This window comes from Asterias amurensis, chromosome 5 (genome assembly GCF_032118995.1).
Source record: "Asterias amurensis chromosome 5, ASM3211899v1".
Classification (NCBI taxonomy): Eukaryota; Metazoa; Echinodermata; class Asteroidea; order Forcipulatida; family Asteriidae; genus Asterias; species Asterias amurensis.
Window position 1 is genome coordinate 24,141,483 of NC_092652.1, and position 25,642 is coordinate 24,167,124.

Genomic DNA, 25,642 nt, shown 5'->3' on the forward strand with positions numbered 1-25,642 from the left:
TGCAACATGAGGGATCCTATAAAAATAGAATGTTAAATTAAAACTTGACAATGTGAATTTAACACTTTGCATAATTGTTATTGTTACAGACACTTCACACTTTTGGTATTTTTTTGTCAAAGACCAGGATTCTCACTTGGTGTATCTCAACAAATGCATACAATAACAAGCCTGTGAAATTTGAGCTTCAATAATAATTTAAAAAAAAAGAAAAAACACCCTTGTTACACCATGGAGGAATACACGAAGTCGTGTGCTGCCATCTACCTGATTTCGAGACCTCAAAATCTAAATCTGAGGTATTGAAATCAAATTCGTAGAAAGTTACTTCTGTCTCGAAAACTATGTCAGGTCAGTAATAGTCCTTTCTCACGAGGTTTTACACTACACATCTCCCCCCATTATTCGTTACCAGGTTAGGTTTTATGCTATCTAATAATCAATTGTTTAGTAACTACCAACAGTGTCCACTGCCTTTAAAATCGAACTCTTTCAGAGTTCACTGACCGCACTTTTAAGAGAGGGTTATTTCAAAACTTAATGCGAATACTGTCCCACGTCATGGAGGTTTCTGTTGGAGTTGGATTGTTTTTATTTATTAGCATTATTTTTTAGCGTCGCCTGGGATTTTAGTGTGGTGCACCATTGCTGGGTGTTGCTGCCCTCACTGTTAGACGTCAGCAACGGCACAGTTTCAACTTCGTTCGTCCCCAGCGCCTTTTCAACGTGACAATCATCATCATCACCATCATTCTCTTGATCCATCAGGGGGGACGTAGAGCTACCCAACCAATGCGTTCTGCTGCCGAATCCCACAGCTTCCCAGCCCGGGACTCGAAGTCTGCTTCCTGTTGCATCGCCAACCCAGGTGACAATGCGAACCATTGCGTCGAAACTTGTCCCAGAGAAGCATTTTTTTTTCTGTATTATAGAACTGCTGTCCTTAAACATGGTCTTGATTTGTTTTCATAGACCCTCCTTTTTAATCGATTTAAAAGAAATAAATTCCCCATTTTGAAAAAGCACTTTTACGACAGTGGCAGTTTCGAGTGCAGAAAAATATTCCGGATGGGCTGGAGGATGAGGACTCAAAAGAGGGCGCTATCAGAAGAATGCTGTACACTGTTCACCTCACAGACATGTCTGCGGTTCTCCTTCACCGTTTGGCGGCTGGGGTGGAGGCGGAGGGGGGGGGTAGATTTTTCGGGGAACAGAATCTCCTGCCACTACGGCGCTATAACAACTACTTGCGTCGTTTAAATGACCCTAATGGTTAAGAGATAAATAAAATGGTATTAATTTCCCCCGTGTTTCCCGGTGTGGCAGGATATTCGACCCCGCAACTATAATTATGGCAAACTGTGCACAAAATTCTTCTGATAGCGCCCTCTTTTGAATCCCCCAATTAATTACAAGTGTGCGTGACGGTCGTTGACAGTCAATTGAATGTTAGGCTCACTCTGTGTGGTGGGTCCCAGATCGAGAACAACTAGCTGTGTGTGTGTGTTGAAATTTATTTCGCATACAAACATTAAAGTTGGCTACGTGACGTTTTAGCATCACGGAATGGCGTCGAAAGTCGAAGGTAAATTGCAGTTTTTTGTAGATTAACGACCAAAACTGTTCCCTTTTGTTTTCCTTGTAACAATTTCCAAGTTTTGGTTGGAACAATTTTACCTCCATGGAACAACCAAGTGTGTCACGTTCATGTTCAGTTAGAAAAACAATAATAAGACACAGTAGTCTATGCAGTTTAAAGTGCATTGCATCATTGCAGTGAGTTGAACTTGTTTGTTATTTTTAGTGAGATGACGAACCCAAAACAATCACATGACTCTGCAATATTTTGACTGTTTTTGTAATGTTGTAAAGTAGCTCAGAGCCATTTTATGCCATAACTTTTGGCCAAAGATATGTAAATAAATGTACACTGCAACGCACTTGTTCATTCGTTATTATTTATTCATGAAATAAAAAAGTAAAACATCTATCTAAATTCTATCTAAAAAATTCTAATTATAAATTCTGAAAGTTGTCCTCCTTCCTTTCACTATTTTTGTCCATCCCCCCATCCATGTCCATGGTAATCAAAAAACAATAAATAAATTTACTAATTAGTTTTTAGTTTTTGGTATTGCTCCATGTTTTTACCAAAAGGAATCGAAATTCTAATAATTAATAAATAATAGAGGAAGTTTACCATAGAAATTTTTTCTCAACAAATGAAAAAGTGGTGGCATGATATAGGCCTAATGTTTCCCTTTGATTTTAATGATTTTTTGTAAAAGCTAAACAGGTTCAATTAAAGGCGAAATTTGAAATACAAAGATAGGCCTATATTAAGTATTGTTAAGACTTAATTAAGCCCTGTTTTCAGAAGCTGTTGATACTTCCCGGCGGCAACTCAAAGTTTCTTCTAAGTTCTGAATTATTTACTGAGAAGGTAGAGCTGTGATGTCAAATTTCTAAGTTCTGAAACATTTACCGGGAAAGCAGAGCTGTGATGTCAAATTTCGCTGCGTACAAAGCATTCGGGGCTCACAGCCAGGCAGTATGATTGAACCAGGTTTTAGTCACGGCTGAATAAGCAGTACAGTCAGTGTCTACGTTTTTTGTGAAAAGCAAAGAAAAACCGATTTTATCAAGAGCGTCAGATACATTCACATTAAGCGAGGTCACAAGGTGACACTGGTACATTGTACTCCCACATCTTCGGCCGCCAGCAGTCACAAATTGAAAACAGAGCACCACGAAAATTTACACTTAAATACTTGCCTTATAAATTGATTTCTACTTTAATTATTCATGACATCACTCTTTAGATACCCATAAGTTCTAATTAAATAGGCCACGTTGTTTCCGTCCCAATTGGAATTGGTCCCAACTAGGGTTGTAACTAGCTACGCTGGTTGGCACCCGTCGGAAATTACCACCTCTTAATGTTTTAAATGCCGACCAGCGCAAAAGAAAGAAAAGGCAAAGTACTAATGTCGTAAATTTTACTCAAAATTCTGGCTGTCAGACAATTGCCCTGGTCTTGGCCTTTGTGCCCCCTTAAAAAGTTTCCTAGATGAAATTCCATGCCAGATACGTTGTACATTTAACAAAAACGCTACATCAAAGGCTCCCACACAACAGTTGTCATTGTAATCATCTTAAAAATAATATTTTATTTATTTGATTTTTTTCCAGAAGTAAACATGTTTTCCCGACTAAAGGAAACTATACGAGTTGACGATGAGGACGTGCAGTACTTCAATCTGCTGGCACTCAAAGACGAAAGATATGGTGAGATTCTCTTCATTTTCCCCCAAAAATTTCCAAGATATTTTATGGCTTATCAGTATGTTAACCCTAATGTAGGACTCTTTCTCTGTTCTGTATAGTTACAGAGTCCTAGATATGAAGACATGTCTGTTTTCGAGGAAGGAAAATAGTTAGAAAAAATTCTCTGTAAGAAGCTACTAATCTCATTTATATTACCCGAATAACATTCAATGGCCGCATCAGTTGGTTTTGGACATCAGATATTACCCATTAATCTGTAGTTTTCATGACATTTTTCAGTATAGTTGTTTGAAAGTTGCTTTCACTTTGTCAGCTACTCTGTAGCATTTTGTTTTTAATGCAAGTCGCCTGACCATAAGGCCTGAAGGCCACTTCAAGGTGTGGGCCACTACTTCTAGGTCTGAAACAGGGTTACCCCTTTCACAGTCCTTACGGATGTAGGCTTGGGTATCATCAATTCGAAGCCTGGCCGGTAGGAGAGCAGAAAGCATTGATTTAAGAGTCATTCTCAGAGTTTGCCCTCGTTTGTGTGTAATGACTAGCCAATGGGACAATTTGGCTTGTCATTTCACTTGTCCGTCACTCTATTCACTAGTTAATATTTTAAATGATAGATTCTTTCGAACACTGAACTAGCCCGTTTTTGATCAGAACCAAAGATTATAGAGCGCCGTAGGCTCAAGACGCGCACTCGGGCTGAAATGTGAAATCCCACTGGACGCCATTTCGGCAAGTAAGTCTTTTGATACAACAATAGATCAGTGCAGTTCAGTGCGTACAATGACCATTCCTATCAATGGGAAAAAAAGCATTCACTTGCTGAAATGGCGCCCATGCGTATTTCACGTTCCAGCAATAGATAAAGCGTCAGTTCCGCATCTTGCGCCTTCGGCGCCCTATAATCTTTGTCAGAACCAACATGAACTGAAAGAGATTAAACACACATGGTGCTTTTGCCAACCTCACCTGACCATAATGATGCTGACCCTATTTGACCTTTTTCTCTCGGCAGGTCGGCTCCCATTCTCAGTCCGTGTCCTCTTGGAGTCGGCGATCAGAAATTGCGACAACTTCCACATCTATGAGAAGGATGTGGAGAATATAATGAACTGGCAGGAGAACCAGAACAAAGGCGTTGAGGTGCCGTTCAAACCATCTCGCGTCATCTTGCAAGATTTCACGTGAGTAAAGTCCACCTTTTATAGAATGCTGACTGCATTTTTAAAACTTTTTTTAACAGAGCTATGCTTGTGGTTAGTTGTATAGTAAGTTCCATTTACCCGTTTTCTATCTAAGAAGTTTTCATTCTTGAAAGGGCAAGGGCAATGCTCTGTGGGGACACTTTAAAATTCCCATGGAACATTTCAATTGCCTCCAATTTTGGGGTGTTAACACAGCTGAAAATAATGATACTACATGAACAAACTCCCCCCCCCCCCAAAAAAAAAAAAAAAAAGATAGGCCTAAGAATTAATACTGCCGTAGGTTCCACTTACTATCCCCTTAACGTTTTTGCTTTCATTTGTATTTTTTGCTGGTTTTTATGACTGTATGGTATAAACATATTTTTCAGGAATTTCAAGATTTCTGATCTAAAATGACATTTTGCAAAGTTTTATAACTTCTTATTTGATCGTGTTAGGTTTATATAGTCGTTTCTGATTGGAAAATGCTAAATAATTAGATATCCAGTAACCCTTATAAGTTTTTAATTTTTTTTTATATAATTTTTTATAGAGAAACGACACGTTTCTCTATAAAAAATTACCCAATGGCACCAAGTTGGCCCTGAGTCATTAATTGAAAGATAAGCCATCAATTTGTATTTGTGTAAAACAGTTTGTTGCTGGTACCAGAACACAGTACTTGAACTTGAACAACGGAAATGGTTAGACCACAGAATGTGTGTGAGGACCAACTATGCAGGTTTAGTAAATTGACTGGAAATTTGACTGGAAATGAAAGATTGGAAAATGCTGGTAGTGGAACACGTGCACAAATTATTCATGTGGTCTTTTGAGGCTTTTTGTTGTGGTATTTATTTAATAAAGGCACAGCAGCCGATTTCACGAAACGCTAGGATTAATCCTATCTCCTCGAGTTAGGACTAAGTAACCCGTCCTAACTAAGGATGAGTTCAATGTGTCCTGGGGTGGATTTCACAAAGAGTTAAGACTAGTCTTATCCCGAGTTAGGAAGTGAATACTCGTCCAAACTTAAGACTAGCCAGGCGTTTTTAATATCTCATAGGACTAGTCCTAACTATTTGTGAAATCGATCCTTGCAGCCGATTTCACGAAACGCTAGGATTAATCCTATCTCGAGACTCGCCCTAACTTAGGATTAATCTTAAGATCTGCACGCCACAGTGCAGGGTTGGGACTCGTCTTAAGTCCTAAGATTAATCCTAAGTTAGGAAGAGTTTGGTGAAATTGATGGCTGGACACTTAGCAAATTTTTTTACTTGGTAACAAGTAATAGAGAGCTGTTGATAGTACAGCATTGTGAGAATGGCTCCCTCTGAAGTAACGTAGCTTTTGAGAGGAGGTACATGTAATTTCCACTCAAATAATAAAAGACTTCAGGCTTTGGCATTGTGTTACAATGGTGTCTTTCATTATATTCTCTTGCAAACTTCGATGACCAATTGGGGCAAAATTTCCACATATTTGTTATTTTAATGCTTTGGATACACCAAGTGAGAACGAATACTGGTCTTTGACAATTAACAAACGTATCCAGTGCCATTAAGGAAAACCATAGCAGAAGGATATTATATTATTTTGAGAAACATCTTTTTGAGTTTGTTAGTTAAATTGCCTGACAGACAATAACACGTTACAACTACAGGACGCAAAAATAAAGGTGGACCACAGGCCTGAGCGACGCCTGTGATTTCAGCACCAGGCCAGTGAACACATGTCCATATATAAGCCTGGTGGCCAGTGAGTTTAGTGGACAAATCTAGTCATGTGGTCTCTGTTTTTCTGTTTCTGTTGAACAATCATGCGCACTGTGTAATTAAAAAATAACAATGAAAATAGAAAAATGTTCAATTATAGACTATTTATCTTAGATACAGAGTATCAAAGTACACTAACCTTGTTCAAATAAACAGAGTTCATTGTGTGTCAATAGGTTTTCTCAATCTAGCCTTGTAAAGTTTTTTTTGTTCCAGTAAATATTTTGAGCTACAAGCACCAGGGTCTTGTTGATCCCCCCCCCCTAAAAAAAACCAAATGAATGTTTTCGACTCTATATTACATTTCACAATAGGCCTAGGCCTACAAAATGTGAGAATTTCGCAGATGTTTTTCGGAAACCAAAGAATGGAGATGAATTTAAATCATGATTTCTAAAAGTTTATCACAGTACGGTAGAATATTTTTGTTCCAGTAAATATTTTGAGCTACAAGCACCAGGGTCTTGTTGATCCCCCCCCTAAAAAAAAACAAATGAATGTTTTCGACTCTGTATTACATTTCACAATAGGCCTAGGCCTACAAAATGTGAGAATTTCGCAGATGTTTTTCGGAAACCAAAGAATGGAGATGAATTTAAATCATGATTTCTAAAAGTTTATCACAGTACGGTAGAATATTTTGAATCAATTGTAAAATGCTCTCTATTATCTAAAAAGCGTTAAAGGATGACTAAAGGCCCGGTCCCACTGCAGCAATGGCGAAACTGATAACGATCACGACGCAAAGAAAACGCACTTTATTGGTCGAGTTGCTCCACGCAGAATACGCACACGCTCATTCAACCAATGTAATGCGTTCTCTTTGCGTCGTTATCGTTCTCGTTATCGCTGCAGTGAGACTGGGACTTTAAGACAGTCCAGGTCTACAGTGGCTATCTACATTGCTGGCAGAGCTAGCTGCCAACTCTTCCTGATTTTGCAGAAAGTTCCTTGACCTTTTAACCAATTGTTTCCATGTCCGAGTGAACAAATGTTGATTATGGAAACCTTTATTCTATTATGACAAATGTAAATTTCTAAATATTTCTGTGACTGTTTGTACAAAATCTCCCTGATTGCAAGATGCAAATCATGCTAGCTTTGTGCTAGGCAAAAGGAATTCGGACATAATTTTTCTGACCACTGCTGTGGTCAGGAATGCAACAACAAGATGTACTAGGGTAATTTTGTAACAACAATTGTCACCTGATTTAACCAGTCATATTTATTCCATTCTACCAATAGGGGTGTTCCAGCTGTAGTGGACTTTGCGGCAATGCGTGATGCAGTGAAACGGCTCGGCGGTGACCCCGAAACAATCAATCCAGTGTGCCCAGCTGACCTAGTGATTGACCATTCAGTGCAAGTGGACATATCCAGAAGGTTTGTGGATAACTGACCCACCATACCGTGTTGTCGATTGTATCATTTTTACCATAGACCTACAGGACATCAGTTTTTAAAGGGAGGGTCGTAGATTGAATTTTGTCATCGCAATGCTGATTTATAGGCATAATTATTAGGAAAGATACACTTGATAAAAGTCACATGTGAAAGTTTCAGCTGCTTACAGTGTTGCCTGATTGCTGAGAAAACGTCAAGAAACTGTTCCACAGTTCTTTCAGAGGAACGTCAAATCCATTAATGATAAAAACGTTAGAATCCAGTAATAGCAGGTTCATGTACATGTACAATGTACCTACAGCATCTTTGGCCGCATCATTCGCAAACAAACCCTCAAAATATCTGAGAATTAATTTTTTTTACACATGAATCGTTTCTCAGATAGTTTTGGGGTGAACATTTGTCTGAACTATATTTTTTTTGAAGGGACTATCTCAAAATAGTTCCAACAGCTACAGGCACTTCTTACCAAGTAAGATTTCATGGCCAATAATTGTTTGTGTATTTACCAATCTATGACCCTACCTTGCAAGAAAACAAAATATTATTTTGAATACAACAAATATGATCAGTCAAGTAAAGTACAAAACTGCTTAAGAAAAACCCCATTAACATTGTACCTTCCCTTATCCTTTCCTTTCACTAATTTCTCTATTTCTGTAACACGTACTGTTTGTTTATTTGAACACAGGGCTTGTACAATAGACCCCATTACCCCTAACCCCGGTGGAGGGGTGCTGCCAGGGGCCCAGATCCCTTCAGGCACCCAGGGTGGTGTTTTAGGTCCGTGTCAGGCGTGCGGGCGGGTTGAGCCTGGCTTCCGGCTACCTGTTCTAGACCAGGCTTGTCCCTTTCACCAATTACCGACCGATTGGTTAGTGGGGGAATATTTTGTACCACTTCTATCAAATATTTATTTCATTTGTTTTTTATATTGGCAGAATTTTCAAGTAGGGGAATTTTTAGATTTTGTATGCGCTTGCTGGCCTTGCTTTTGTTGTCTGTTTTTCTTTCTTTTGCACATGAAGCTTGTAGTATGTAGCTTTCATGTTAAAGGTGAATGTTTGTTCCCTAAACCCTTTGGTACACAGGTTAATTAAAAAAAAATTTAAAAAATGTTCAACCGTGTTTTTTTCTCAAAATGTTTTATAAGCGCCCTATTCACATAGGTCATGGCAGGCCTGATACTTCATGGAAGCAACGGAGGCGATTGCCTCCGTTGCCCCTTGCTATTGCCTTGGTGCCCTTGAAATGCTCAAGTAGAAATTAACAATTTCCTCATAGGGTGCCCTTTGCCAAAGAGAAAATGCCTTGGTGCCCTTGCCCTTTCAAAAACGAAGCATACAGGCCTGTCATGGCCTATGTTGCCCCTGGTCTTGGTCTTGGTGCCCCCTCAGAAGTTTCCCATAGCCTTTAAGATTTTCAAATGGAAGCGCCCTTTTCAAAAAGAAAATGGCCTTGCCCCCTCAAAGATGATATTCCAGGCCTGTTTAGTACCAGATGTTTGACTCAAATATGATTTTGCATAAAGCCAACTGTGGTTTGGGGAACAGTGACAGCAAGTTCATCAAATTCAAGCAAAAAGTATTTGTTGAAATATTTAGGGCAATTATGTTTTCTTCAAGTCAACTTTGGTCTGAAACAACAATACCTGGACAATATATTTTCAGCAGGGGGTCATATAGATTTTACAGCATTGTTTGTTTGCTTGATCGTACTTTGCTTCGTAAAATAGCTATCTGTGTCAAAGAATGTTATTGTTCGTTTGCTGCATGTTGATTCAAGTCAGCTGATGTCATCAATCAAGATAATTTTCTTTTCAGTTGCGCTATTTTTGGAGTCTGATTCCCTTTGTGTTACTGGGCAGTGAACAATGCATACACAGTTAAAAATAGATTTTCACTAGGGACCAATTTCATAAAGCTGTTTTAAACGCAGAAAATTCTGCTTAGCACATTTCTTTGCTGAGGAAAAAATGAGTTGTAAACCAGCCTCGTCAGTGTAAACTGTATAATAGTAATTTGGGGTTGAACAAAGAAAAATTGACTAGAGCGGGATTTGAATTAACAACCTATGGGTTAAAGTGCCAGGGCTCCACCAAATGGTAGTCCGATAATGACAGTCTCCCTATTTTGTCAAATTCTTTGTTCGGGGTAGCCAGTCAGAAGCCATGGATCACACCCAAGTTTACGATATACAACCTGTAAAGCGGCATCCAGGGGTCACCTTAAGGGATAATAATAGCAGTGTTATTTATTTAGCTATTACCCCGTTTCTGCTTAGCATGATTTTTTTTTGGTGCTGAGTGAATTGTTGTGCTACACCACTTAATGAAATTAAGCTGACTTCTTTCAAAATGGTGTACATGTACTCTGGGCAGACAGCAACCGGTTTACCATGTGTGTGACATCAGTGCAATGAAAAACAAAATTCAATTTTCATAACTTCTGAAATATGTAGTCGCCTCGGTGATTAAATGATATAAAGTATATCAGCAAGCAAATAACCTGCACGATCCTCATCTGAACTTTAAAGTATTTGTATTGTGTCTTTTATATAACAGTCAGCAGCTGATAATCTATCAGATGTTTATTTGCAATTGTCACTTGACCTTATGGTGTTTGCACCATTTCATGAATTATGCATTTTAAAATAACATGTAGTGTGAACCATTGTTGGAATGGGGGGGGGGGGGTGTGGTAAGAGTAAATTGTATAATAATAATAATAGCAACTGCACTTCTGTAGCACCTACCCCGTCCTAACATGCCTAAAGAAAGTCTCTAAGCTCTCAGAGGAAGAAAAGAATAATTACGTATACGCTATTTACGCGAATTAAACAGAAATGTTTTAAGAAGAGTCTTGAAACTTGAGATAGTAGTAGCTTGTTTGTCGTGTAAAGGGAGATTGTTCCATGGATAAACTGACCAAGTGCACAGCTGATCATTGTGTTGGTCAATCTACGAACACTGTAATGTTGACTGAAACAATAATTTAAAAGAGAAACCAGTAGAGTTTCTTATGAATTTTGTTACTTATCCCTGTTTAAATTCTCTAAAGTTGTTGTATTCATACCCTAAAATTTAAATTTCACATTATAAGTCTACATGTATGGTTGTAGAATTGAGAAGTCATAAAGGTGAAGTTCCTGCTCCTCAGTTTTTCCCCAATATAAATCCATTGCCACTCCACGCACGAGGAAGTAAGTCCACTTAACCAAGTCAATTTTATCATGTTTATTGCACTGCTTGCCACATAGTACAGGACAACATTGCTTGGGCAAATAAGTACTAACTATATGGACAACATTGCGGCAACACAATGTAATTATGATTACAATGTGTCTCTCAATGAGTTGGGGGTGGTTCTGAAAAGAGCCATTGGTTTCAGAACCACCCCAACTCATTGAGAGATAATCATTACATGGTGTTACCGCAAACTTGTCCATATCGTATCCCCACCATGCAAAGTTTCAAATCCTACGTGTATTAACTAGTAATTTTTGGGGCAGTACCATTTTATAGCGCTGCTTAAAGGAACACGTCGCCATGGAACGGTTGTGTTGGTCTTTCAAAAGCGTTTGTTACAAAATGCATGGGTGGAAAGATGTTGTTAAAGTAGAATACAATGATCCACACAAACATGCCTTGAGTTTGCTCGGTTTTCCTGTTACCTCGTCGACTAAGACGGTCGGCCATTTATGGGAGTCAAATTTTCGACTCCAATGAATGGCCGACCATGTTAGTTCGCAAAATAAAAGGAAACAATTTTAGGGCAAATTTGTGAGGATCATTGTATTCTACTTTTAAAACATCTTTCTAACCATCTGATTTTAAAACGAACGGTTACAAACGCTTTTCAAAGACCAACTCGTCCGATCCAATGCACTCTTTTGTGCCTACTGTAGCAGAACAAATTTGCTAAGTTGCAATCGGACATGTAGTTCACATTCACAGGTAACAAGCGCTATAAAATGGAAACTTGGTCAGTAAGCACAAAATCAGCCGTTAAGCATCTCCATGAAATAGGGCCCAGCCAGGTCTTGACATTACTGCCAGGCTTTGTTTGTTTGCTGTCTTTGTCCTATCATAAATTTGTCCTATTATGAACCGTTTTTCTGCTATTCATTTCTTGCCTGATGCAAAACAAGCAAATATGATTTCATTCTCTTAAAATGCCATTGTGAAAGGGACAAGCCTTGGTCTCAACTATTTTTCAAAATGCCTGAAGGTTCTGCATTTATATTGCTGAAAATTTCGATCAAGTTGAGGAATGCAACTTAGACTGTATCAGAATTGGTAACTACGGCTACAACTATTGCTAATGGTGTTGCTTCTAAAAGATACTACACTATTGGTAATTGTCAAACACTAGTCTTCAAAGTTGGTGTATCTCAACATGTGCATAAAATAACAAACCTGTAAAAATATGAGCTCAATCGATCCTCGAAGTTGCGTGATAATAATGTAAGAAAAAAACAGACTGGTCGCACGAAGTTGTGTGCTTTCAGACGCTTGATTTCAAGATCTCAAATTCTAAATCTGAGGTCTCGAAACCCATTTTTTTGAAAATGACTTCTTTCTCAAAAAGTACGTTACTTCAGAGGGAGCTGTTTCTCACAATGTTTTATACTATCAACCTTTCCCCATTACTCGTTACCAAGAAAGGTTTTATGATGATAATTATTTTGAGTAATTACCAATAGTGTCCACTGCCTTTAAGGACGTTCTATGTACTTCATTGCATGATGATGTAGCAATACACATAGCCGTAGATGTAGCTGCCAGAAGACATGCCCTTAAACTTCCTGTTCTATCAATTTGATTAATTTTATCATTTCAGCTCTGATGCTCTGCAGAAGAATCAAGAGATTGAGTTCCAGAGAAATAAAGAGCGATTCCTGTTCCTTAAGGTAAAAATACATTTCATATCAGCAGGATTTGTTTCTAATTTACTGTTATAAAGCTGTCAAGAAACAAAAAATGCTGAGCAAATATCTTGCTGAGCAAAAAATTAGTGGTAAGCCAGTCGCATCGATGTACGTAAACTTAATAATAATTTTGGATGAACTAAGCACACTACATTTTCTTTTAGTATTTGCTTTGCTTCAATATAAATTTGAAAGCAAATAGCTAATGGCCTGACCTTTCGACCCTCAGCAAGGTCCTTCAAAATGTGACACACATGAACAAGTATACTGGTGTTATGGATTCAGTATTTCCACTTGACTTCTTCTGTCACACCAGTATGGGTGTGTACTGTATTGACATTTAACCTATTAGAAAGACCCGGGCAGGGTCGAATTGTCAGGTTATTAACTATTTATTGTGCATTTATACCATTGGTTCTTTCCATTAGTCAGCAGTTTACAACAGATAATTCTATATCTCAACAATTTTGATAAAAAATGTGAATAAGAATATGAATAATGTGTTGTTGTCACTTGTGAAAAAAAACAAAATATTTGCACAGTGAAATGCGTTTTGGTTTTGGGTGTCTAAAAATATTTTATATAAAAAACAACCCTATAAATTTACCATTTTATACAAAAATACATCGGATATATAATAAAAGTATTTATGAAAAGTATTACAATATACAGGCGAAATACGAAAGATAAAAAACAGCACGATTGAATTAAAATCAGAAATATACATTAATGATTAAAATCTGTTTTTTAGAACACGACCAGCTGTGGTGTAAAAACTCTGCAAAGTACGATTAAATGCTAATAATATATTACTGAGGTGAATCGATTGATAGTGTAGGAACCTGAATATTCTATGTTTCTGCCTACCTTGGTTATTCTGCGCTAAATGTGTAGCGTTTTGTTGTAAGCTGGACATTGAAGTTTGACCACGGGTTGTTTGTTTGGGTGTGGGGTTGGAGGGGGTTGTGGGGAAGGTGGAATTTTGGGTTGATTTGAATTGGTGCACATTATTTTGGTGTTTTTATAATGTACAGATCCATCAAAGAAATAGTTAATCTAAAAATACTAGGGCCTACTGAGCACAGGAGCTGAGGGCCTAGAGTTTATAGAGCACCGGTTCCAATCAAAGGGCCCAATGAACACTGGTGCTTAGGGTCCATGCAACAATGACCAAGTGATTCCTCTGAAACAACCCCACTAAAAATTTGATCTTTTTAATTTTTTAGTGGGGTGCTAAGGCGCTGCAAAACATGCTGATTGTCCCCCCTGGATCTGGAATAGTCCACCAGGTCAATCTGGAGTATCTCGGCCGTGTAGTCTTCAAATCAGACGGTATGATGTACCCGGACAGTCTGGTGGGCACGGACTCCCACACCACTATGATCAACGGGCTTGGTATCCTAGGCTGGGGTAAGTGTTGTTTATTGCAAAACTTATAATGTTGTCTGCATTTAAGACACTGCCGTTGGTTTCACAAACGCTAAGATTAATCTTATCTTGAGTTTGGACGAGTAACTCGCCCTACCTTAGGATTAATCTTAAGGTCTGCATGCTACTGTGCAGGGTTGGGACTCGTCCTAGATGTACAGTATGTCTTAAGATTAATTCCAAGTTAGGAAGAGTTTTGTGAAATCGGTGGCAGGACCTGTTGGTAATTGAGAAACACCAGTAATCCCAAACTTTGCAAAACTCTTTCTCAAAAACTATGTTACTTCAGAGTCCTAGGCTTCACAACCAGAATTAGTAAATGAAATGAAACTTAAATATGGCATTAGAAGACTATACAGATAATACTAGCTGTCCCTTTCTTACCCTGATTTTGTGACCATGTCTTTGATTGATTAAACTTTCAGGTGTTGGTGGCATTGAGGCTGAAGCAGTCATGTTAAATCAATCCATTAGTATGGTGCTACCTAAGGTAGTTGGCTACAAGCTGAGTGGCAAGATGGACTCCCTGGCTACCTCTACAGATGTCGTCTTAACTATCACTAAGGTATGAAGTTTATCAAGTAATAATAATAGTGGCGTCTTACATAGCGCTCATATCTGTCACTCAGTGACACTCAAGGTGCTTCAACATTCAGTCATTTCCCTGCAAGGTATGAGGGGCTAATGTTTGAAGTATGAGACTTAAGTCTGATTTCGGATTTTTTTTGCTTTTGAAAAATTAGCAAAATGGTGATTAAATAGCCTAAAAAACAGGGTGAGCCAAATCAGTAAAAAACTGGTTTCCATTTGGGCCCTGCGAACAAACTAACATGTTAAAAGTAACCATAAAATCACATGATAAAATCTTGATATAAAAATTACGTAAAATATTTAAGGATGTTACGGACAATTAAAAGCAATATAATAAAAAAAACAAAAAAACAAAAAAACAACAACAACAACATATTAAACCATACACCTTTTGGACAAGTAGGTCAGCCCCTTGTGCTCAAACATTATTTTCCTCTTTTTTTCCAAGCACCAAATATCATGCCTGGTCGTACAATATCCTGTCTTTTTTTATTTAACAGCATTTGAGACAAGTTGGTGTTGTGGGCAAGTTTGTTGAGTTCTTCGGGCCTGGTGTAGCTCAGCTCTCGATAGCTGACCGTGCTACTATTGCTAATATGTGTCCAGAATACGGTGCTACCGTGGGCTTCTTCCCTGTGGATGATATCAGTATTACATACCTCAGGCAGACAGGTACAGTCAAATAGTTTATAAGATCGGCCGTCAATTTCACAAAACTCTTCCTAACTTAAGACCAATCTTAGGACTTGGGACGAGTCCCAACCCTGCACTGTAGCATGCAGACCTTAAGATTAATCCTAAGTTAAGACGAGTTACTCGTCCTAACTCGAGATAAGACGAGTCCTAACTCTTTGTGAAATCGACCCCTGACTGTAGAAGGCGGCAGGGTTATGCCAACAGAAAGCCCGACCGGCACTCAGGATTCCCCAACCACCACCACTGGAAGAATTTCCTCTCTTTCAGACCACCACACATTTTCAAACTTTGTTAAATTACACTTGGGAAAATATCGACAAGGCTGCAAGACTTGTAGTTCAGAATCTTGACTGGACCGGGATTTTATTTACCGGAATTAAAATGAGAAGAGACTAGAATCAAAATGAGAACATAGTTTAATCATCTAAACCTTTGTGTTTGTGCGGAAAACAAAGAGAAGTTTTATCTCTTCTGTTATATGGGTGATACTCAGCAGGATTGAAAGATATTTGTGAGACCTCAAACTCAACAGTTGAACATCATTCTTTTGAGACAAAGGCATTGAATTTATTAAAGGCAAGACGACCAAACTGGTCTTGTCCTGTTTCTCTTTTGTTTGTAGTTTAATTGAATTTGTGGAGAGAAATAAAATAATCAATAATAAATAAACAAAAAAATTGCTATTATGGTAAACCCAAAATAACATTATAAAGTAATCCTGTTTACCATGCAGGTCGAGATGAGAAGAAGATTAGTTACATCGAGACGTACCTCAAGGCCAACGAGATGTTTCGAGATTTCAACAATGCTGACCAAGATCCTGTATTCTCTGAGGTATGTGTCCATAGAACATGGAGAATGCTTTGGCGCAATGGTCATGGCTCTGCAGTGCAAGTCCCATCAGAGTGATTTGCTTGTGGATTTTTTTCACTGAACTCAGAAAAGTACTGAGTATACAGTGCTTTATACACATCGGTGTAAGGGTAAGAACCAAATGATATTCTTTTTCCCTGATGGAAAAAATAACATCTATTAAACCTGCCAAGGATTCGAACTGCCTCTGGCTCTCAGGCTAAAAATGCTGGTCTAGCGGTCTACATCTGCTGTAGCAATGCAAAGGTTGGGGGTTCAATTCAACCCGAATGATTTGCATATTGATTTTTTTCCATAGGAAAGTATCAAGAATACAGTGCTGAATTCACATCGGTGTAAGTGTCAAAAACAAATAATATTTTCTTCAAAGAGCTCACAAAATTTTACTTTCCTATCCTTGTTCACAGATTGTGGAGCTGGACTTGAGCACCGTACGCTCCTGCATAAGCGGGCCGAAGCGCCCCCACGACAAGATCCTTGTCACCGACATGAAGGCAGACTTCCAGAGTTGTCTGGACAACAAAGTATCCTTCAAGGGCTTTGATATCCCCCAGGAGGTTCAGGGGACGATGGTGCCTTTCCAGATGGATGAGGAGGAGTACAATCTTAGACATGGGTCTGTGGTGATTGCTGCTATAACGAGCTGTACGAACACCAGTAATCCATCGGTCATGCTGGGAGCTGGTGAGCTACTTTTCAATTTGATTCTCTTTAATCAAACTCAAGGACGATTTGAGTAGCGGATATGGCACTGTACCCACAGAGTTGTGTATTACAGGCATTGTACTCTGGCACATTTTTTTGGCTTATTGTTTACATCTTTGCATCTGTATAGTGCCTTGAGTATCTTTTTTGGCGGATTTTGGCTCTTTATAAAAAACATTTGTTATTATTATACAATAACTTGCTCATTGGAATATCCTTGATTAACAAATGGAGTAACCATCTGTCCTTAAAGATTGTCTGTATAATCTTTCCGGAAGCCATCGATTGCATTTTATTCAATCTTTCCGCAAACATCTGATTGCGTGGTTTATTTAAACACCCTGCTTATATCTTTGATTTGATTATTGAGTAATTTAATTTATGTATTTATATATTAATTATCTATTTCATTATTTGTTGTTCTATAGTTCACCTGCTCCTCGCTGAGTGTGAATAAAACTACCGGGCCGAACAAACACAATTTTGTCCACGACTTTATCATTGTTTCATCAACACCGTGACAATGCCTTTTGCTTTGAGTACACCAATGTGGTAAAACAATCTAAAACATGTTTGTTTTTGCTTAGGTCTTCTTGCCAAGAAAGCCGTTGAAGCTGGACTGATGGTACCATCCTACATTAAGACCAGCTTGAGTCCAGGGAGTGGTGTGGTCACATATTACCTACAGGAGAGTGGAGTTATACCATATCTAGAGAAACTTGGGTAAGGAAATAGAAACAGAAAAGCTTCTTTATATAAAAAAAAAAAATTGCACCAAAACTCAGAAACCTTGCATCCTTTTCGGTAAGTGGGTGTGTTACCAATGTTATTCAAGCCCCACTAAAAAATAAATAAAAAAATATGTATAAAATATTATAATTATATTTCAACTTTCAATACTTTTCTATTTAAAAAATAAATAAACAAATTGTACTTTTCGTTTCAGGTTTGATATTGTTGGATATGGCTGCATGACTTGTATAGGAAACAGCGGACCTCTGCCGGAACCTGTATCTCAAGCTATTGAAAAAGTAAGTGTTGTCTTCTGTACCTACATGTACTGTTGGAGAAAATTGCAGACCATTCAAATTTATATTGGAAAAAAGAATCATCAGTGTTCTGCCTTGATTGTTACTATTTAATTAATTTGGGTTTAAACAATGAAAACATATTTGAGTGAGATTTGAACATACGACCTTCTAATTAACATGCAGGCACAATACCAATTTAAGCCCAACCTCGCTACCATGGGCAGCGCGCTGTATCACTCGCTAGCTCTGCGTACGTCTCTAACCCCTGGGAGGGAAACTCCGATCCGTGTCTTTGATTGGCTTTCATATACGTGCAAAATATGAAACGCTGTGCGTCCTCAAAAAGCTCTATATGCCGAAATGCGTGTGTCATAAAGATGTACATATACACTGTATGTATTGTACAACTTTACATACAGCGCATCCAGCCCGTGCGCAACTAACGCCCACAGAACATATCATCCACAGGACTAATTGTAATATCCAGTATATTTGGATACTTTAAAGTCACACTTCAAGGGGTTATGATCGAGCAAGGCATGCTGGGAAAAAATGGCGAGGCGAGATCGAACACCTCTGGGAACGAGGTTGATTTAAGCCATGAAGCCCTAATGTTGGCTGTCTCCCTGTTTCTGTCTGGCACCCATGCACAAAGATATTGACCGAAAAGGGATACCGTCAACATTAGCTTTATATAAGTAGGATTTGAAACTTTGCATGGTGGAAATACGATATGGAAAGGTTTGTGGTAACACCATGTAATGACTACTGTATTTCTAACGAGTTGGGATGGTTCTGAAAAGAACCGTTGGTTTCATTTCGACATTTCGATCAATATGCTCTGATCGTCTTCTGGAGAAAGCGCATGCTATAAATCATGCCAATAACAACTGGGGTGGATTTCACAAAGGTAATCCTAACTTAGGACTATTCCTAGGCAATGCTAAAAGATAGGACTGGTCCTAAGTTAGGACCAGTAACTCATCCTAACTTAGGACCGGTCCTATCTCTTAGCATTGCCTAGGACTAGTCCTAAGTGAGGACTATCTTTGTGAAATCCACCCCTCAACACATAGTGGAATGAAATATGATTTTTTTAAACTTTTTTTTTTAAATTTCAGGGTGACCTTGTTGCCTGTGGTGTTCTCTCCGGTAATCGGAACTTTGAAGGAAGGATTCATCCCCTGACCAGAGCCAACTACTTGGCCTCTCCTCTACTGGTTATAGCGTACGCCCTGGCAGGCACCGTCAGCTTTGACTTTGAATCTACACCTTTAGGTATATAAGGGTTTGACCTTAAAGGCAGGGTATACTTTTGGTAATTGTCAAAGACCAGTGTCCTCATTTTGTATATCCCAACAAACGCATAAAATAACAAACCTGTGAAAATTTGGCTCAGTTTGACATCGAAGTTGCAGAAAATAATGAGAAAAAGTAAAACACACTTGGAGTGACTTGTTGCCGGCCCTTTGGTGAAACATCATGAACAAGTGGAGACTTTCGAGTGCTTTGACTTCTTAAATAAAAACATTCACAGTGCAATTAAATTTTGCCTTTTCATCATCATTCAGCAAAGGAGTTTTTGTTCTGATTATCGATTAACCAGAAGAGGAATGATTTATTTTTTTCCCTGCAGGAACTAACTCCGAGGGTAAGGATATCTTCCTACGTGACATCTGGCCAAGCCGTAGTGAGATTCAGGAAGTAGAGAGACAGTATGTTATTCCTGGAATGTTCAAAGAGGTGTACGCTAAGATTGCTGTAAGTATTGACAGATTTCAAGTTTTGTTCGCAAAATTCCAAGCTTTGTTCGCAAGATTTCAAGCTTTACAAGAATTATATCAAGCTTTACCAGCAAGATTTCAAGCAAGCAAGCATAACGGCTGTTGATCAGAGAAAACCAACGAAAGTATGACCATTGTGAAATTAAAACACACGGGTACAAAATAAGACAACACCTTAGGAAATACAGAGGGAGTGCCGGCAGGCAACTGAGCGGTCCGGAGCAACAGTTGCTGCTGGACAACAACAACAATTTCAGAAAAAGCGTCAATTTGACCTTGACGCAAAAACAATGTATTTAAGGGCAAGACAACATGTAAGGGCAAGACGACATTTTGATAGATCAGGAGCCTGAGCACCTAGTTTTAGTGATTTCACAAAAGCTGAATTTATTTTCTTTATTTGTTTTTCTTGTCAAGGTTGTATCTAGGATTTGAAACTTTGTACGGTGGCAAAATAATTAGGTGAGGTTTTCAGTGAGGTTGTCAACCACCGGTTCTTTTCAGAACCAACACTATTAAAAAGAGATTTTTTGTGTGTTATCCTTCACTGACTTTATTCATCTTACAGAAAGGCAATAAGAGTTGGAACAGCCTGGATGCACCAGAGAGCATGCTCTACCCATGGGATTCCAAGTCAACATACATCCAATCACCGCCATTCTTTGCTGATATGGTAAGATTGGATTTCTTTCTTTTAGTGATCCCCTGAACAATGTGCAATGTCCACCATTCTGGTATTCAAAATGTACAAAAAGGAATTTTGTGGAAACGGTAGCAATTACGCGTTGTGCAAGTGGTCAATTACTGAACCACTTCTTTGCTGATATGGTAAGATTGAATTTCTTTCCCTTATTGACTACTTGTACAAGGCGCAACGCACTAAAGACCCGGTTACACAGGCCCCGATGACGAGAACGATAACAATAAAAATGCACGCCCTCGATTGGTTGAATGAGTGTAGGCGTATTCTGCGTGGAGCATTTCAACCAATCGCGAGCGTGCATTGTTCTCATATCGTTCTCGTTATCAGGGCCTGTGTGACCAAGCCTTTACACATGCCTATCCTGTCTGCCATTTTGGGAGCCAAAAGGTACTCGAAGTAATTAACTGTCAAAATGGTTGAAACGGTAGACGTGCATTTGTGCAGAGGTGCGTTGTGTAAGTTTTCAATTGTTGAACTTATTCTTTGCTGACTTGGTAAGATTGGATTTCTTTCCCTTTAGCTAAACTTGAATATTCTTAGCTGATATTTGGGGCTCCTTCTTGAAACCCTGGCTTGGGCGTAGGCTCCAATATGGACTCAGATCTATAATTTTGAAAGCGTACATTTATTGGGTTTGAATCCTGGCTTGTTCAGTAGTGACATTCGTGTCCTTCTCTCCACCCAGGAGTACAAATGGGTACCAGTTGGGAATAACCTACATGTACAATGGACTGCCATGCTTTCCAGGGGGAATAGAAATACTCTTAGTCGTTTGATGCAAATGAGCCGGTGATATAAACACAGGTCTAATGAGCCATATTGGCTCAGGACAGACTTAACTTTAGGCCGTGTCCGAAAGGGCGACTTTGGCTACAGCTACGGCTAGATCGCGCGTGTCTGCCTATTCTTCAACACTAGTAGACGCGCTGATCTAGACGTAGCTGTAGCCGAAGTCGTGGTTTCGGACACGGCCTTACTTACACTTTCGAAGGAGGGTTTAATTTATTTATTACATTGTAAGTTTTAAATGTAATGATTCCAGCTGTATATTTTTAGGGAAAACACTACAGTTAGTGGAGTGATTGTTTATGAAGTGACTTTAAAAACAATTAAAGGATATTTATTAATTGTTTAATTCTTGTTACACAGACCAAGGAGCTACCGCCAATCACCGGAATCAAAGAAGCCCACGTTCTCCTGAATCTTGGTGACTCAGTCACCACCGATCACATCTCACCCGCCGGCAGTATCGCCCGTACCAGCCCCGCTGCACGCTACCTCGCCTCCAGGGGGCTCACACCCCGAGAGTTCAACTCCTACGGTAGCCGGAGGGGCAACGACTCTGTCATGGCACGGGGCACGTTCGCCAACATCCGCCTGGTGAATAAGTTTGTTGGCAAGGCGGGACCCAAGACAGTACACATTCCTACAGGGACCACGATGGATATATTCGACGCTGCTGAACGCTACAAGGCAGAGGGTAGAGTGTTGATCATACTGGCCGGCAAGGACTATGGGTCCGGATCGTCACGTGACTGGGCGGCCAAGGGACCCTGGATGCTGGTGAGAAATTAGAAAAGGAAAAGCAATGTATCACCTTGAAAAACTCTGATACTTCTATAATCCAACTGAAGTTGTACTTCTCCTTAGTCTTAAGAAAACCAAAAACACTATCAGGTATCAAACAAAAACAGAATTGTACATTCCAAATAGGAGTCTCTGCAACAGTCTACATGTCACATTGAAGGCTTTTTTTATTTAATGTCAACTAAATTCAGCAATGAACGAACTAAAAGTTCTTTGCTCAAAACCGTAAAGATCATGGGATCGCTTTAAATGGTTTTTGAGTTTGACAAAAATTTGTCTTGAAGTGTATCAAACACTGGCATTCTCACAACCAAAACTACTCAAAAGACACTTACACATGGTGTGACCGCAAATCATAGCTGATTATACTCCCACCACCATGCAAAGTTTCAAATCCTGATAATGAGGTAATTGATTTTTATTTGTCTGGTCCTCAGGGAGTCCGTGCCGTCATTGCTGAGAGCTATGAGCGAATTCATCGTAGTAACCTGGTAGGAATGGGAATCATACCCCTCCAGTATCTGGAAGGCCAGACTGCCACGACGCTGGGACTGACCGGTAAAGAGAAGTACTGCATCGAGCTTCCACAAGATCTCAAGCCTGGACAGAAGGCAACGGTCAAGGTAGGAATAATAATAATAATTCTGGGTTCTTATATAGTGCTTTATCACACTTTAGGGGACCTATCAAATGGCCAAGTATTTTTTCCTGCAAAATATGTGGAGCTTTGTTTTTGAAGTCTGAGACCTACTCCTTTATTGCCACAATTTTTGGAATCCCCTCAAACATGTATGATTTTTCCCTGATTTTCACCCATTTTATTCTGAGGTTTTGTAATTTTTTGTGTGTGCAAGTCTCGCCATTTTTGGTCCTAAGATTCAATGTGTGAAAAAAAAAATTAATCTCGCATATTCAGACATGATTCTCTTACTGTATGATTTCAGATTTGTTTCCTTCAGAAATCAGTAAAAATCAGCAAAATTGTTTTTTGCACAGGCTGAAGGGTCTTTGAAACGTTACACCATGATACATGTACATGTAGGGTTCGCTCTTGCGGCATTCCCCCTTTTTTCAGTTCCCCATAACACAAATTTTCAGATAAATCTTAACACTTAGTTCCCTAAAGAAAAAAGGAAAAACATCACCTCTGTGTTTCCTCCCTACTGGAAATTGATGCCTGCCCCCCCCCCCCCCCCTCCCCCCGAGTGAACAAATCCTGGCTTTGCCGCTAGATTTCACACCTCCACTAAATTTAACTGCTTATCACAATAAACAAATTTGTAAAATATATTGTAATATTTTTTTTTCTTCGTCAGCTTGACGATGGCCGCTCCTTTGAGGCGACTCTAAGGTTCGACACCGACGTTGAGCTGACCTACTTCCGCCACGGGGGCATCCTCAACTACATGATCCGTCAGAAACTACCCAAATAATTCCACTCCATTATTAAGAGTGTAGATGATGCAATATCTTCAACTACCTAAAAACAGTAACTGTTGTTGTGAAAGTATTACAAAGTGATCATGTAGCACCAACTACATGTTAACAAACCAGTCAATCAGTTTCACCAACTACATAACAGTAACTTTGTTAATCTGATGTTTAAATCATTAGTGTACATTTGAAGCATGTTACAGTATCGTTCCTGAGAAAACAAAACAAAGGACATTTTTAACAATGTGACGCAGGCCTGGAATTTTATCTTAGCCAGGGCAAGGCTAGTTATATTTTGTAAAGGGCACTTCCATGGGAAACTTTCTATAGGAAACTTTTGAAGGGTTATCACGGTCAAGACCAGGGGTAGCAGAGAGTCCATGGCCTCTGCAATTCAAGTCCTGGTCATACCACCTTCTTGCGACAGTGTCTTAACTACCGACAGCCAAATACATGTATAGCTTGGCCAAATTGGCCAAAGGCAAACCAAATTGGCCAAAGGCAAAATTGGAACTGACTTGTGTGTGACATTTATATTAGTTTGATTGTTTTCTGATCAATTAAGTATAATTGTTGTCAACATGAATTGAGATTAATCTCCAATTACGTGTTATTTCAAAACCTGAGGAGGATTGCCTTGTGTGTGTCAGTGTGCGGATCTGTGTTTTAATTTATGCACCAGGGCCCAATTTCATAGAGCTGCTTAAGCAGAAAATATTGCTTTCTACTAAGCAGAAATGAGCAGGAAACCAGTCGCAAATTGTACATACATGTATGACATGATATTTTGGCTGGTAACCTTAATCTGGTAGGCAAAGTTTATGCTTAGCTGCTTTTTGTGTTTAAACAGCTCTATGAAATTGGGCCCTTGTAAGAGGTTTACAATGTGATGGGGCACAAACTGCAAACAGTCATGACAGAAATGCTTGAGCAACCCCCTTCTTTTAACAATAAGTGTCATAGGTTCTTTTACGTTCGTTACACAACACGGGACCTGCAGCCTTGCATTTAAATCAGAAGAACGAAGCTATCATGGTTAATATTAATAGTCTCGCTTCAAGTACATAAGTTCTATCCGGTACCAGAACTCAGAAACGGTATCACTTTCTCAATCAAACATTCTGTTAGTATGAAAACAGTTTGTTAACCATTGCAGCTTAAAATTTCCAAGCCCAAAGGTAACCTCCATAAGATCAGAAAGCTATATTTAAGTGCTTGGATTATTATCATTATTATTAATATTATTAACTGTGATCCTTGATTGAACATACTATTTGATTTACCTACTAAGGCCGTATCTGAATTGGTAGCTTCTTCTATAGCTGAACTGTTGTTAAGGGCATCCTACACTCCAACGCATGATGACGCGGAAATCTAGCCGTAGCCTTGTTTGTAGCTGCCAATTCGGACACTGCCAAAGTCTAGGTCCACCTACCTTCCCCGTAAGTTCATTTCCTCCTTCTTATCAATTGAAATGGTTTCTTTCACAGAATCAGAATTGATATACAATTGTTGCATCCTAAACTAATTCTACCATATAGTTTTGTTGTATGGTTTTGAACTTAGCAATTTATGTTAACATTTTCTTTTCTGTATGTAAATCAGAATTATAACAAGTTCATTTAAATTTATTTGCCCTTAACTGTAAGCTTCAAATGTGGTAAAACTTTGACATTTTTGTAGTAAATATGTTCCACAATAAACCCCATACTTTCCTTTATAAGGGCAGACCAAAAACTCTTCCCATGTTGCAGATTATCTTTTATTTTATTGGGTTAATTAACACAAAATATTATGTCTTTTTAAAGTAGATTTTTATGATCAAAGTGCAACGTCTTGATGGGACAGTTTTAGATGGATGGAATAAATTTGGCCAAGGTCTTGGGAAATTTATTATTTTGTATAATAGATTGTTCTTATTGTTGGTTTAATGTAGGTGTTTATTTTTCCAGTGTTTCTCGGTCGCTCATCCACTTCCCTACCATTTGTGCTTACTCTATCTAGCCTTGATCAAATTGTTCAGGAACTGGACAATACAAATGCTGCCGAGTTTTTTTGTTGAAAAAAAAAAAAAATAGAATTTGCTGTTGCACACTGCTTACCAACAAAACGGGCCTGACAATTCGACCCTAGCAGAGTCTTCCTCTCATTTAGCCTTTGAAAAAGACTCTGCCGTGGTCAAAATGCCAGGCCATTACCTATTTTTTTTGCTTAGCTGTTTAAATAA

The 25,642-nt window shown here is 38.9% G+C and overlaps 1 protein-coding gene across 2 annotated transcripts; it reads left to right on the forward strand.

The window, feature by feature from the left end:
• The first annotated feature begins 1,467 nt into the window (after nucleotides 1-1,467).
• Nucleotides 1,468-25,308, forward strand: LOC139937362 (cytoplasmic aconitate hydratase-like). Of its 2 annotated transcripts, XM_071932473.1 has the most exons (19): nucleotides 1,468-1,585; nucleotides 3,193-3,288; nucleotides 4,301-4,469; nucleotides 7,496-7,633; nucleotides 8,346-8,528; nucleotides 12,496-12,565; nucleotides 13,810-13,993; nucleotides 14,437-14,576; nucleotides 15,103-15,274; nucleotides 16,032-16,132; nucleotides 16,579-16,855; nucleotides 17,464-17,599; nucleotides 17,823-17,907; nucleotides 19,029-19,185; nucleotides 19,544-19,668; nucleotides 20,260-20,364; nucleotides 21,544-21,957; nucleotides 22,419-22,604; nucleotides 23,298-25,308. In XM_071932473.1, exons 1-19 carry the CDS (start codon nucleotides 1,567-1,569, stop codon nucleotides 23,412-23,414), a joined length of 2,874 nt encoding a protein of 957 aa, XP_071788574.1. In that variant the 5' UTR covers nucleotides 1,468-1,566; the 3' UTR covers nucleotides 23,415-25,308. The 2 variants fall into 2 exon arrangements, with proteins under 2 accessions (XP_071788574.1, XP_071788575.1); XM_071932474.1 differs by lacking the exon at nucleotides 8,346-8,528.
• The last annotated feature ends 334 nt before the right edge of the window (nucleotides 25,309-25,642 follow it).